General features: G+C 54.0%; 1 protein-coding gene across 9 annotated transcripts in view; it reads left to right on the top strand.

Moving 5' to 3' along the window:
• The window catches only part of TRERF1 (transcriptional regulating factor 1), a 223,960-nt gene extending 208,978 nt beyond the window's left edge, over positions 1-14,982 (top strand). For 6 of the 9 annotated variants that reach the window (XM_055134607.1, XM_055134610.1, XM_055134614.1 and 3 more), the window contains 3 exons: positions 4,678-4,881; positions 7,426-7,673; positions 11,244-14,982. In XM_055134607.1, the coding sequence (XP_054990582.1) occupies positions 4,678-4,881; positions 7,426-7,673; positions 11,244-11,568 (777 nt within the window). In that variant the 3' untranslated portion in view covers positions 11,569-14,982. The remainder of the gene's footprint in view (positions 1-4,677; positions 4,882-7,425; positions 7,674-11,243) is intronic. The other 3 variants (XM_055134615.1, XM_055134613.1, XM_055134611.1) reach the window with 1 other exon arrangement.
• The last annotated feature ends 207 nt before the right edge of the window (positions 14,983-15,189 follow it).

Here is a 15,189-nt window from a genome sequence, read left to right as displayed (position 1 = left end):
CCCAGCATAGCTCTTTCGATTACTCTTTGGGGTACCCTAATAGCGTTCTCATCCTGCTTGGTGGGGTCATCCACCCCCGAGCACGCCAGGAGTAATTCCTGAGTGCAGAGCCAGGAGTAACCCCTGTGCACTGCCAGTGTGACCCAAAAAGCAAAAAACTAAAACAAAATAAAAGCAGTATGACAAGAGAACCGGAAAGTCTTAGAGAAAAATGTCAGGATTCCCGTTTCCTCCATCATTCCAGAGACAGAGAGGGAGGCCTGAGAGAGCCAGGCTTCCCCGGGGTCGCCGGGCACAGCCTCCCATGTGAGGAGAATAGGCAGTAAACTTGGGGGCACAAAGAACCCAAGACTTCATGGCCACGAACCTGAAGCAGAAGCTTGCCGGGCTGTCACACGGGAGAGACGGGTTAGCCTTGGGAAGTCCCTGTGGGTATTCTGGCTCAATCCGAGTCTGATTAGGGAAGAGGGTGAGATCAGAGACATGGTCCTGAGGCGAGTGGTGTCCCGTGAGCTTGGCTGCTGCCGAGGAGCTTGTCATGCATGGTCTGATACTGGTGTCCTGTCAGTATCCACTGAATGAATGAAGGTAGCTCAGTGGGAGGGGCCGTTCCAGGCCACCACTCCCCACGTCTCTGGGAGCTCAGCAGGAAAGCGGGGTGGGCGGGTGGCTGAGGAGGATTTTCCTACACAGGACATCGCCCACCTTTCAGCCGAGGGGAGGCAAAAAGCTAGAAGCTGGGGTGACTTGGGCCCTGAATACAAGAAAATCTCCGTTTCAGGGAGCACGCGATGTGGTTCCCGGCTCCCTTTGGCTGCTGAAAACACAGTGGCACCTTCTGTGTTTTCTTATGGTCATGGGCCATAAGGATGAAAACTCAGGGAGGGGGGGTGGTACACAGGGGAGGGCTGAGGGACAGGGCCTGCACTGCCCTGTGGGCCTCCCCAAGGCCCTTGGGGTCTCTCCTGAGCCTGTGTCCCCAGACTCTCCTGAGGGAGCAGCAGGAAGACTGTGGGAGACCTCAGACGCCCTCCCGGCCTTCAGGCGGAGAAGGGAGGCAGTGGCACGTGGATCTGGGAGTGTTTCTAAAGCATCTTTAGCACAGCAGATAAGGTGCTCACTTTAGTGTGGCTGAGCCTGGCCCAGATCCCCAACACCGCCCCTGATCCTCTGGGCACCTCCGAGAGTAATCCCTGCAGAGAGCCGGAAATAAGCCCTGAGCATTGTCGGATGTGACCCAAACCACCCCGTGCCCCCGCACCCCATCCCCAAACCCCACTTACAGCACAGTTCAGGAATTCAGCTGAAGAGGGTTGCTAATCGCAAGGCTGTCAGGCCCACCACAGGGGCCAAAGGACCAGAGAGCTCGTACAGAGGGTAAGGACAAGAAAGAAAGGAAACATGATTTTTGTCACTTCAGTAACCCAGTCCAGTGACAGAAGACTTTCTTCCCAGCATTCAGAGATGCCAGTTCCACCGGTTTGTGGAATCTAGAAATCTGCTCGAGTTCTGTAGTAAACTGCACAGAGACCACATATGTCAAAATGGGTCTCCGTGGGCTTTTGCAGCAAGAAAACTAGTATTGCAGGGGGTCCGGTGTGGGGCCACACCCTGCAGTGCTCAGAGATGCTCCGATGCTGCTTCCTCGAGACCTTTGGTCTCCACGTGCCGACCCTCCGCCCAGCCCTCCGAACCATCTCCCCGATCCTGGTTTAGATTATGGGGTTTTTTTTGGTTCTCGGTAGCAACGTAGGTTTTAAATCCCAGCTCAGCATCTTCACCAGCTCTGGGACCTTGGAAAACTTTTGGCCACTTTCTTCATTCATTAAAAAGAGAAGTAGGGTCTCTGTGGGTATGCCTGTTACAGCACACGTGACCCAGCATTCTGAGCCACTGGTACCCTCGGCGCTTGTCTTCCAGGTGTGTGTGTGTGTGTGTGTGTGTGTGTGTGTGTGTGTGTGTGTGTGTGTGTGTGTGTGAGATCAAGTCCAGGGCCTCTCCCACTAAGCCACATTACACAGTTCTCAGAATGCAAACACCATTTATTGGCCTGAGAAGTAAAATCTCTGGCCCCTGCACCCCTGGAGCGGCCGGCACACCCGGCTTCGTATCTTAGTCCCTTGCCTCGAGCCAGCGGCCCTGCTGGAGCCCCAGGCCTCCTTTGCACTGGGGGGGGGGGGAGTACTCCAAGAGACAGGTCTCTCTGTGTCTGTGGCTCTCTGTCTCCTCCCCAGGAGACTCGTGGCTGTGGGAGGTGTTACACACCCTCTGAATCTCTCCAGGCAGTAAGTGCCCACCCTCTACCAGTCTGGGAATGTTGCTAAATGTTTCATTTCCCAACACATCATAAATGGCCAACTTGTTGATACAAAGTTCTACACGTTAGAATCTTTTTTCCCTCCTATCTTGGTATCTCTTACTCATTTTGGTGACCCATATGGCTCCATAATAAATCATTTTGTGAACTTGTATAGATTGCCAGTTAAAATAAAACTTCTAAATTCCTGAGACATGGGTAAACACAGTGCAGTATAATTTAATCTATAATTTTGTGGCTTTGTAAAATGTTTCTGCTAAGAGTTTTTAAACCAAATGGCATTGTGAGAAAATTGTGGTTAAAACAAGTCCCATGAAACAGATGCCATCGTTATTAAAGATTACTGTGTTTTATTTTAAATGCCAAGTTATAAGGCCAAGAGATAGGCTGGAGCACATGTTTTGCATGCCGAGACCCGAGTTCAATTCCCTGGTACCACATGAACCCTGAATACCATCAGGAGTGGCCCCCACACACTTAATCGGGAGTAGCTCCCTGAGCACCCCGGGTGTGGTCCCAAAGCCGAAATAAACACATGCCAAGCTGTCACCATGCTCTGCTTTGTGAACTGTCTCAGACCCTGAGGCCTCGGCTGTGTGTAAGAATGGAGTTTGACATCACATGGTTTTGCTGGAAACTCTTTGAGATGGGCAGATACTGGATTTATAACTAAATCCACTGACGGGAAATCATCCTGTATGCTTTAGAGTAGTCAGAAATCTGCAGCTTTCTCCAGAATGTAAATTACTCTGGAACGTAAGCCTACGTTGTAGGACTTCGCCGAAGTCTGTCCAGCACATGCACTCACTGCTAATCCAGCCCTCCCTAGCCGGCAGCCGGGACCAACTCTTACATGGACCCCATTATGTGCAGGATGGTCGCGGGCCAGTGCCAGCTGCCTCGTAGATGCTGACCTTGTCTTTCCTCTCCCCCAACCCAAACTGGAGAGAGGAAGCTGAGGGGCCCTGGGTCCCAGAGTACAGCTGCCCTTGGAAGTCTGGACTCTGGGAAATTCTGGCTTCTGGGCTCCAAGATTCGTGGGCTCCGCCTGAGTGGAGGTGCTGTCTGGCCCACGCGTGTCAGAGCCTGCGTGCTTTAAGTGGAGCGTGTGCAGACACCAGGCAGGATCAGGGTTACCAGCCAGGAGCGGCCTTTGTTTCCCCGTGTCTAGAAGGAAAGGACTATTCGCAGCCTGTCCGGTGGCAGCAACCATGGTGTGCTCCGCAAGACGCACAGTGCCAGGAAGTCGAACCCGCCTTTGCCTGGCCCGCAGTCCTGTCTGCACCCGGGGGCCATCCCCACCGGGGTGGATGCAGGAAGCAGAATGCAGGAGTGAGCTAGAACAGGTGCCAGGCCCGGAGAGAAACACAGCGGGTAGGGTGCTTGCCTTGCATACGGCCAACCCAGGTTCAATCCCCGGTATCCCATATGGTCCCCTGAGCAACACCAGGAGTGATTCCTGCGTGCAGAGCCAGGAGTAACCCTGAGCATCGCCAGGTGTGGCCCTAAAAACAGAACAAAGAACCAAGAAAGAAGAAGCACCCCCTGGGTCTCCGCCCCCACTGCTGCCTCCCTCTGTTCTGACTAAGCCGAAGGGGACAGAGTTTCAGAGAGGGAGATTCTTCATCCAAAGGGTTTATTTAGCCAGGGGTGCTCAGGAGCTACTCCTGGCTCACTGCTTAGGGTTCGGTCCCAGCAGTGCAGGAGAAATTTCACAGTCCAGGGAAGGGTACTTCTAGTTTCCTCCTCTGCGCATGAGGCTGGAGCAGGGTCCAAGTGCAGGAGCACCTCATTCAGCCTGGGGCAGCTCAGCCAGCCGCACTGCTTTCCGGAATATAGGTTACGTGCACGGCCTATAAGAGCAGTCACGTGGGCCAGAGCCGGTGGAGCATTTGCCTTGCACACGGCTGGCCTGGGTTCTAAGTCCAGCACCCCAATGGCCCCCGAGCCCTGCCAGGAGTGATCCCTGAGCACAAAGCCCTGCCAGGTATGACCCAAAACTTGATGCAAGGGGAGGGAAACAATTGCAGTCTAAGTACAGCAGGAGGGCCCTTGCCTTGCACTCGGCCCACCGGGTTTCATCCCCAGCATCCCCTGTGGCCCTGAGCTCCGCCAGGAGTGCTCCACAACCACAGACTTGTGGCTTGAACTCCGGAGCTGCCAGCAGGAGCTGGAGCCTGATGAGTCGGGTCGAGGGCCCCAGAGCCGGGCAGGGCCTCAGAGCTGCCAGTGCTGAGGGACCCACCCTCGAGCACCCCAGTTCCTCCCCAGGGGCCTCTCGCCGCAGCTCTCCTGGCTGGGGGTTCTGGTCATCACTGAAAATGCCGTTTGGGCCTCTCCCCCTTTTGCTTCAACCCCAGACGAGCGAAGAAGAAGAAGAGCTGGAAGAGGAGGAGGAGGACCCAGACGAAGACAGGAAGTGCACCCGAGAAGAGGAGAGCGAAGTGTGCAAGTCCCCGGAGCCACCACCAGGCCCTGTCCTGGCCGCCACCGAGGGGCCCCCCCTTCAGACCCTGGGCCAGCCCTCCGGCTCCTTCGTCTGCGAAATGCCCAACTGTGGGGCTGTAAGTGTCGCCGTGTCCTCCGGGCACCTAGTGAGGGTTGCAGGGCCGTGCCTGGCTTTAGGAAACGAAGAAGTGGGGCCGGGGAGTAGCTTGGAAGTTCAGCTAGGGTACTGGGCTCACGTGTGTGAGTTCCCAGCATTGCATGCCCCTCCACCCCTAAACACACACACACACACTCACACATACACACACACACACACTCTACCGCCTCGGGTCCCTGGTCACAAAAATTAAAAGCAAAACTGACCTAAACTCTCACGATTTAAAAATACACAGGGCTGGGATGGAGCCATAACACAGCAGGTAGGGCATTTGCCTTGCATACGGCTGACCAGGTTCGATTCCCAACACCCTACATAGTTCCCCCAAACATGGCTAGGCGTGATCTCTGTGCTCAGAGTCAGGAGTAAGCCCTGACTGAGCACCTCCAGGTGTGAACCCTTCAAAAAAATTAATAAAATTAAAGGGGCCAAAGAGGTAGCATAAGAAAGGTAGGGCGTTTGTCTTGCACACAGCCAACCCGGGTTTGATCCACAGTCCCCCAAGCATTGCTAGGAGTAATTACTGAGTGCAGAGCCAGGAGTAACCCCCGAGCACTGCTAGGTGTGCACCCCGCCCCAGCCAAAATAATAGTAATAATAAAATTAAAAGAACAAACCCTGGGGCCAGAGTGATAGTACAGCAGATAGGGCGTTTGCCTTGCACATGGCCGACCCGGGTTCAATCCCCGGCATCCCATGTCGTCCCCTGAGCACTGCCAGGAGTAATTCCTGAGGGCAAAGCCAGGAGTAAGCCCTGAGCATCGCAGATGTGACCCAAAAAGCAAAACAACAACAAAAAAACAAACCCACCGCATGTCCCGCCCCTGGCCCAGCCCTGCTGAGGTGGCTGGTTGCTTCATTTTATTGAAATGAAAGTTGCTCGTTGCTTGTTCTGTGGCTGCTCAGAATCTGCACCTGCCTGGACCACACTCCCGTGTGTCCAGTGGATCTTTTTTGAGTTATTTGCCTTGGTCTCTCAGGGAACCCCCTGGCCTCATACTCGTCTTAGTCATGTTTCACCCTAGTCAAGTTTCTTAAAGCCAGGCACACCTGTGTAGGGACAGTCTTAAGGTTATGGCTTTAGAATGCCAGCATTGGGGCTGGAGCAATAGCACAGCGGGGAGGGCATTTGCCTTGCACGCGGCCAACCCAGGTTCAATCCCCAACATCCCATATGGTCCTCCGAGCACCGCAGGACTAATTTCTGAGTGCAGAGCCAGGAGTAACCCCTGAGCATCGCCGGTGTGAACCATAAAGCAAAAATATTAATAATTTTTTTGAATGCCAGCATTACTCCCATCACGGGAAACCCCAGTTCCCACAGTGAGTGCTTCTTTTTGCCTGTGTGTCGCAGGGGACGATGCTGCCTCCCAGAGCGGCAGTGCGGCTTGTGGAACCTCATTCCCACGAAAGAAGCCACTGCCTTTAAGAAATGAAAGAGGAAAATCGGGAGGGGGTGCTCTAGACAAGCTGGATTAGCTTTGCAGAGAAATTGCTCACTTGTTCCTGTCTTTGGTGTTGAGTGACCTGAGCGTCCCAATCCGTCATTGCCAGTTCTCGACAGAGCTTTGCTTGGGCTGATGGAGCTGGCGCTAAGTGACAGTGTTCCTGAGGCCAGGGAGACGCACAGCGGGCAGGACGCTTGCCTTGCACATGACAACCTTGGCGAGCTCCTCAGCGCCCTCGAGCATTGCTAAGAGTGATCCCCGAGCACAGAGCCAGGAGTAAACCTTGCCCCCAAGCCAGAGCTGGTAGCTGCCCAGCCCCAGAGGTCAGTTGAGTGCTGACAGGGGACACCCCTCTGTCAGGCCAGCTTCAAGTAACAAGTCAGATCTGTCCCCTTTCATGCCCATTCTGTTAAAATGGGGGCACTGGAGATGGCTTCTATGGTGGCCCGGTCAACTTGTCACTGGCCCCCACGCTGTTCCTGAACCCAAGGACCTCTGGGAGGACACAGCAAACAGATTTGCTCTGGGCTGCTGTCTCTTTCAAGCCTGTAAGCTTTTGAGTAAGACCTGGTCGGTGTGAGGCCCTATTCCTGGCACCACCAAAAACAAAAGCTAGGAGGGGCTGGAGCAATATCACAGCGGGTAGGGCGTTTGCCTTGCATGCAACTGACCCGGGTTCAATTCCCGGCATCCCATATGGTCCCCCTGAGCACCGCCAGGAGTGATTTCTGAGTGCAAAGCCGGGAGTAACACCTGGGCATTGCCGGGTGTGACCCAAAAAGCAAAAAAAAAAACCAAAACAAAAGCTAGGGAAGGAAGGTGGAAAAGAAAAGGGAGGAAAAGCAGGTTGAGGTTAGGGATGGGGGTGGGGGGGTGAGAGGTAATTCTAAACGGTGGCTTGGTCCACTGGGCCTGGCCCAGCCCGCCGTGTCCTCTGCCCCTAGCCACAATGGGAGCCTCCCACTGGCGTTTGTGCTATGCCCTGTCGTTAGACTCTGTTTCTGCTTCCCGTGTCTTTGCCACTGAGTGACTAATGACCCTGGTTTCCTTTTCAGGACTGTAGATGTCATGTCACTCCCTCTCTTCCCCAGGTGTTCAGCTCCCGACAGGCACTGAACGGCCACGCCCGCATCCACGGAGGCACCAACCAGGTGACCAAAGCCCGGGCGGCCGTCCCGTCTGGGAAGCAGAAGGCTGGCAGTGCCCAGAGCGGGTACTGCTCGGTGAAGAGCTCCCCCTCGCACAGCACCACCAGCGGGGAGACGGACCCCACCACCATCTTCCCCTGCAAGGAGTGTGGCAAGTGAGTGCACGAGGGCCAGCGACCAGGCATGAGTGCGGGAGGGATGATGGCTCTGGAGGGGGCTGAGCCGAGATGGGCTGTGGGTTCTTCGGGTGCTCTGCGTTCCCCCATCTCCCTGGGACTTGCAGGGGCCACGGGTGGCTGGTCCCAGTCAGATTAAGCTCAGGAACGTTGCGTGACCCCTGGAGCCTGTGTAGAGGAGGGGTCTTTTCAGAGGCCTGAGAGTGGTACACTGTAGCAAGTGGGGTGCCTGCCTTGCGTGCAGCTGACTCCCAGCCCAACCCTTGGCACCCGTAATGTCCCCTGAGCCACACTGGAGTCAGCCCTGGGTCAGGGTGGGACCCAAACCTCCCCACCAGAACAAGGAGGGATACTTCAGACAGTAAATCTCTAGTGACAAAGCCACTTTCTCCTAAAACTTTTTCCTAAAAAGTTTGTGGAGTTCTGATTCCCATTGCTTCCCTTCAACCCCGACTGTATTCCATATCCCTGTAGAGCTATTTGCAAATGACTTGAGTGCCTGTCTGGAACCCTTCTCCTTAGAACAATGAGGGATGGAACCCACGGCCTCGCGCAGGCCTCATGCGCCCAGGGCATCAGTCAGTCACGACACTCTGGCACCGTGTTCAGACAAGACCTCAGGCCCAACGCTGGCACAACCAGCCGGCCCCTGGGTGACTCACGAGATAAAATCTGTCATCCTCGTCCCTGTTTAGGTAGAGTTCCTAACCGTTAGGACGGGAAGACTGACACTGCGTTACTGGGATAGTGCCGGTGGCTCCCCAGGGCTTACCCGAGCCTGACACGCATGAGCTCATGTAATGCTCACCCAGAAACCCCGTCTGCGGCCAGCACTGCTTCTCATCCTTCAGATGAGGACTGAAGTTAGGAAATGTAGCTTGACCCCAGGACACGCCTCTGAGACTTGCTGCATTCACAGGCACAGCCTGGCTCCTGCCCACTGCTGGTGGGCTGTGTCCACTTTGCCCTCCCCCAGTGTCCAGTGTCGAGTCCCAGTTTCCTCCGTGGGTCCGCCTGGGCAGCGAGCACTTTGCCATCAGGAGCTCTTGCCTTGCTGGGCTCTCCTCCCAGGGTCCCCTGGACTGACCGTGACCATGACAGTTACCTGGAGAGAAACCCCCTCCTGAAGCCACCCAGGAAACACCCCTGCTTGAGCCGCGAGGCAGCTGGGACCCCTGCCTGCAGAACCCTTCCTGGTAGAACAGTTCAGGCATTTTACAGTAGCACCATCCGTTCACGTGGTTCTCTGTGTTTGGCCGACACTGCTTTAAGGGGGTTTGACGTGTATTGATTGACCAAGTAACTTTCTGAGAGGCTGGCAGGGTTGCACGCAGCTGCCACAGACGCTCCCTGGCACTCCATCTGGCCCCCTGAACCCCACCAGGAGTGATTCCTGAACACAGAGCTAGGGTAACCCCTGAGCACTTCTGGGTGTGACCTCAGCCCTGCCCCCAAACAGGGAAGAAAAGTAAAGTGACCCTGTGAGGCTGTGAGGCATATACTTAGCTTGAGGGTGGAGTATTTTAATACAAGCGGAGAAACCGAGGCACAGAAATTTGAGCAGCTTCTCCGGGTGCCTGGTTGAGTCGGGCCACATGGCTGGGGCCTTCTGAGGACATCTGTGGCCTGTGGCGGCTAGGCCATGCCCGTGTCGCATCCCTCAGCTCACTGGTGGTCTCCAGAGTGCGGCAGTGTGAGGTCACCTTACCGACCCCGTGGGTTGGAGGGACTCGGTTCAGCGTAGCCTGACTCCTTAGCTCGCCGGCTTCCCTCGGCTGGGGGGTCTGGTGCCGGCACCTTCCAGCCCCTCCACCCCAGTTCGCTGCAGCTCTTCATTTCACCAGGTGGAGGCAAAGCGCGACCTCTCTGGCCGTCCTTTAACGGCCCAGTAATTGCTTCTCTGTCTGTTCCTGTTTTGGTTGGTTGGTGTTGGTTTTGTTTATTTGGGCTTTTGGGGCCACACCCAGCAACAACGGGTTACTCCTGGCTCTGCACTCAAGCATTACTCCTGGCGGTGCTCGGGGAGCCATATGGGATGCCAGGGATTGAACCCAAACCCAGGTCAGCTGCGTGCAAGGCAGACGCTCTCCCCCGTGGCTCTGGCCCAGCTTGTGTGTTCTGTGCTAGAACTCTCGTCAAGGGTTTGGGGCCTGGGGGTGCTTCCAGGAAGACAACACGCATCGCCTGTGCGAGGCCCCAGGTTCCGGCCCAGCACCTCATGCCCCCCGCCTCCTGGCACGCTGCCTCTGGCCTTGGTGCCCACCCCCTCCACCCACAGGTCACTGCCTGGCCCTTACCGATGCCAGCGGTGGCAAGTGCAAACCATTCCCGTAGTTTTTCCGAGCATGGGGCAACCTTGAGCAAATGCTCCCAGAACACCCTTTCCACTGCCGAGCTGCTCACCCGCCACGGGCTGGGGTTGCCGTGGTCTCGCCGAGGGATGAGGGCTTCTCGACGGGCAGTGCTCTGGCCAGCCCTGGCCTGGGGCAGGCAGGCAGTCTGGAAAGCCCCTCTAGAGCAGAGCCTGGAGAGTCAGGGATACGGGCTCTGCCCCGTGCACGCTGCAGGTGGCGTGGAGGCGGCTCACTCCAGTCCACACTGCCTGATTCCTCTCATCCAGCCTCTCGGCCCGCCGTGTGGGGTTGGTCACTGCTTGGCTGGGCAGAGGGGGCTCTCCGCCGCGTCGGCAGCGCCCCTCGCCCCGGCCCCTGGATTCATCAGTGTCCTCAGTCCCCTCGCCTGGGGGTCAGCCGTGGCTCTGGCTGTTTCTGGGGAGATACGCGCATCCCCTGCTGAGAGCCAGTGTTCCCTTCTGAAGCCCCAGGGGGAAGCCAGATTCCAGGGCGGCCCGAAGGCGAGGCCTGGGGTGGAGAGAGCGTGGCAGCTCAGAGGTCCAGGCTGGTCAGCGCAGGAGGGGCCATTGGCCCTGGCTGTTGATCTTGAGAAGGGAACTTGGCACTAGAGAGACGGCCCAGCGGGCCAGGCACTGGCCTTGCTGCACCGCCCACCCGGGTTCATCCCCAGCACCTCACGTGGTCCCCCGAGCCCTACCAGGGGTCATCCCTGAGCACAGCACTGGGAGTAAGCCCTGAGTACCTCCGGGTGTAGACCAAAAACAAAAAAGAAGGAGGAGCAGGAGCAGGAGGGCATTCAGCCCTGCAGGGGGGGCGCGACCCTCACGAGTTCTAACTCGGAGGAGTGGAGCCAGGCCAGGGGCGGGGGGTGGGCTGCTTCAGACCGTGCTTACGCCCTTCTGTGAAAGTTAGTTTTACTCACAGACTCGGAGAGGAGCGCCAGAGTCCTATAAAGGGAGAAGAGACGGGCCCTGAGGTGGGCAGCACCCAAGGGACCACGGGCCGGGGGCTCTCGGGAAGAAGCGGGGAGAGCCCCTGGGGTGCCTTGGCGAGAGACGGAGCAGGAAGGGACTCGGGGGCGTAAGGGGGGCTGTGAGGATTCCCCCTTCACTCTCCCGAGGAGGAAGCCCGGACCCTCGCCCCGTGCTCCCGCCCCTCCTCCCTCCAGGCCTCACCACAGCTGCTCTCCCCCCAGAGTCTTCTTCAAGATCAAGAGCCGCAACGCGCACATGAAGACGCACCGGCAGCAGGAGGAGCAGCAGAGGCAGAAGGCGCAGAAGGCGGCCTTCGCGGCGGAGATGGCGGCCACCATCGAGAGGACTACGGGCCCGGCCGGGGCCCCGGGGCTGCTGCCCCTGGACCAGATGAACCTCCTGAAGCCCATCAAGGACGCGGGCATCCTGGACGACGACGTGGTGCAGCAGCTGGGGGGCGTCATGGGCGAGGCCGAGGTCATGGACGCCGGCCTCCTCCTGGAGGACCAAGACTCTGTCCTGCTGCAGGGGGACACGGAACTCTAGGGCCCCCGCGCCCCCCGCAGGCCACGGGCCCCCACGGCCCCTGTCGCCCGAGTCAGGAAACCTGGTCTGCCTGCTTGTTTCGTACCCATTTGAAACTACCTGTTTAAAAAGTGGTCGTTTTATTCAGGTTTAGGGTGGGAGGGGAAATATGCCAGTTTCTTTGCTTTTTATTTAAAAAAAAATACTTGTTTTGTGGGAGGAATACATTATTGGCACAACTCTCTTTCAGAAGAGGCGTTTCATCTGGCCTGCGTTACTATGAACTTCCTCCCGCAGGGAGGGAAACTGAGGTGCGTGTGCTTTCAGATGTCAGCCATCCTGGTTGCATTTTATCCCAAAGCTTGCAGTGAATGAGTGTGTGTGTGTGTGTGTGTGTGTGTGTGTGTGTGCGCGCGTGTGTGTGTGCCCATCCGTGTTCCATGTGCCATGCCCTGGATGTGTATGTATGAGGCAGGCTCCCCTCTTCTGAGCTGGGGCCTGGGCCATCCTTTCCACCAAGAGTGATTTTTGTTCCATTCTGACCTCATTCTGCAGTTTGCCCTGACCTTGGCGTCTCTGCCACAGGATTCTTTGCTAGGGGTGTGGCTCTCCAGGGAGTACAACCAGCCTTAGCACACGCGTCATCTGAAGAGTTGCCCAAATGTGAAAATAAGTCTCTTCTCCCTGTCTAGCCTGTCCGAGGAACTGAGTACTGTAAGAATTCAGGCGTCCACACCCGGCCCCGGCTCTCTGGGGAGCTGGTTCAGAGAGCAAATGTGACCTCCTCCGTGTCCCCCTGTTCTGGGTGACATGTGTCAGGGCCTGTCTCCAGGCTGGGGACCTGCCTGGGGGGAAAGTAACCCCAATTAGTAATTGGCTGTGGCCATTGCTTGGAACGTTGGTCAAAGGGCATCCATCGAATTCCAAAAAGTGTTCTTTGACCCAAAACTAGATTGGAAGAGACTTTTTTTTTCTTTTCTTTTTTTGTTTTTGCAACACTGTTAATGGTCAGTGGAGTTCTGAAATTACTCTGTGCCACTTGGAAATACTGTGAAACCTCATTCACTGGGATTTTGCTTTAATGCATTGACGCTGGACGGAAGTTGACCTTGATGTTAACTATTAGGAAAAGAACGGTCTAATCTGTAGCAGATGCAGGAAGATAGGAAAGAGAGGCTGACAGAAATGGTTTCAGATACCACTCTAGCTACAATGTTTGCATTCAGACAATGAACGTATTCATTCCAGTCATTTACCAAAGCTCTTCTAGAATTCTCCAAGCCACATAACTCTGCTCTGCCTCTTCCTGTCCCTGTTGGCAGGGTTCCTGCTGGTACTTGAAGGTAATCAAACTGTAATCCTTCAAAATGTGGCATTGAGCTCAGGCCTCTGAGCTGACTCAGTCTGGCCCTTTAGGGAACGTGAGTGCAGCTTTCACGCAAAAGGCCACGGGGAGGGCTGCTTTGGGGGCTCCCCTCGAAGGTGACCAGGTGTGACTTCTTCTGAGGCCCTGCCCGACCCAGACAGGCTGGTTCCTCTGCCCCACACAGGGTGGCAGTCCTGCTGGGTCTTAGAATCCCGGCATTGCAAGGTCCACGGAAGCATGAGGCCAGGACCCAAACACCCCTCTGGTTTGACTCTGTGAAAGCGTTTGGCTTCCACTTCTGGCCCACGGTGGCCCCTCCCAGGCCATATTCACGGAATCTCAGGAAAGCCACGGACGGAAGAGAAAAATATGAACACTTACATTTCCAGGAAAGCTGTTTTGGGGAGAGTTCCTTCATCTTTTCTTTAGGATGAAAAACAAAAAGTTTTCTTTGCTGCCATTTCAGACAGGTTATTCTAGTCTAAGTATTAAGTTAAGAGCTGGGTGCTACATCCACGCTGTGGCAAGGATATTCTGGAATATTCCAGCTGTGCTAACGATGGCCGGCATCTGTCCAAGTGACTACTTCCGCTGTTCGCAGATGTCGGAGAGGGATTGGGGAATACTTCTGCTGCCGGCTCTACGAAAACTTATCTGTCAAAGGAGCCAACACCCAGGAAAATGTTTATAAAGCAAATACATTCACTCTATTTGGAGATTTGCCCGGCCGGTCTAGTTTTAAACATGAGAAATAAACGAAGTTGCCAAGACAAACGTCATTTAACGTTGATTTTTCCATACAGTGTAGTGTAAGAATTTTTGACTTGCAACAACCAAAGAACTCCTCCTACATGAGACAGTTCAAATTCCTGAATTCCTTCTTCTCCACAACGATCAACTTCAACAATTGACTTTGCAGTAACATAATTGCACTTCATGTTTTCTGAAGCCCTTTGCCTGCCTGCGTGCGTGGTGTTCGAGCTCCCTCTAGCGCCCCCTGCCGCCCCACCCCAGAACTTCTCCCCCTAACGGTTAACGTCTTCACCACGGTTACTGTTTACGATCAGATGGCTTTTCATTCGTGACTTTAGACCTCTTTGAGAAAGCTTGTATATAAAAGTTAACAGATATATTTTATGGAAAACCCATCTTATTTTCAAATATATTTAACTGCTGTTATATTTTATTAGAGGAAGGTTGTAAATATTTTCTAGGAGTTCTATTGTAAAGAAAAGTATTTTTGAAAAAAAACAAACCCTAATGTAATAAAAAGGAAAACATTTTTAAATAGTGGTGGTGATTGCTTCCTGTTTTGCCTTCGCAGTAGTTTGTTCTCAGCCAATAACTTGCATGTCTTCCCATTCAGGATGTGATTGATTCAGGCTTGCACTATTATAAGTTGACATCATAATATCTAGTGTGCTAAACTGTATTTTCCCCCGGAATGCCAGTCCCTGGGTCCATTGCCTACGCACTATGTATAGCATATTCCTAATTTTTCTTTTGTAACGTGTGTATTTTTAATAAGGATTTTATGTAACATTTTGGCAAAAAGAGGACAGTATTTTCTAGTGAATTTTATAATACATTTTGCTAAAAATGTTTCTTCCTAAGTCAGTTTTTGTTAAGGTGAACCAAAAGTCTTATTTTACCAGGGGTTTAAAAAATTTAAAAAGTTTGAAGCTTGAAAGCAAAGTTATATTTAAACATCTATGTGACAAATAAATAAAGATGTTTTATAGATTTGTCCTTAAAAGGTGCATTCCTTAAAAAACAAACAAAAAATGGGCAGCCTAGGTGATTTTCTTCCCGAGTTGAAGTTGGTTTTTGTTTTATTTTGCCTTTGTTCTTTTTTTAATGATCACAATTTTTTTTTCCAGCAAGAGTCAGGAGCATTTTACTTGAAAGGTTCTAATCATCCACCTTCTCAGAAATTTTCACACATCCTATAGACAGGCATTCTTCAACTAGAGATGTAACCAAATAAACTCTGTCCTATTTATTTGTGAGAATCTAGTTCAGTATTGCATCAGCTGCTCTGAAAATAAAAATGTTTCTTTCTGAGTTTCCTTTGGCTGAAACCGTCCTTCTTCCTAACCACTGGAATGGATGATGGGTAAAGTGCAATGCTCGCTCAAGGCCCATGCACCTGCTGGCTTCCGAAGTTGGTTGATGGGTCAGCTGACTAGGCTGATTAGATTCAGTCCTCGTGACTGTGCCCCCAGCATACCCACACCCATCTGGAGGCGTGTGGGACAGACACGGATGCTCTTCAG

The sequence above is a fragment of the Sorex araneus genome, chromosome 4 (assembly GCF_027595985.1).
Source record: "Sorex araneus isolate mSorAra2 chromosome 4, mSorAra2.pri, whole genome shotgun sequence".
In the NCBI taxonomy this organism is placed as follows: Eukaryota; Metazoa; Chordata; class Mammalia; order Eulipotyphla; family Soricidae; genus Sorex; species Sorex araneus.
Note: the sequence above shows the minus strand (reverse complement) of the source record. Positions and strands in the feature narration are given on the sequence as shown.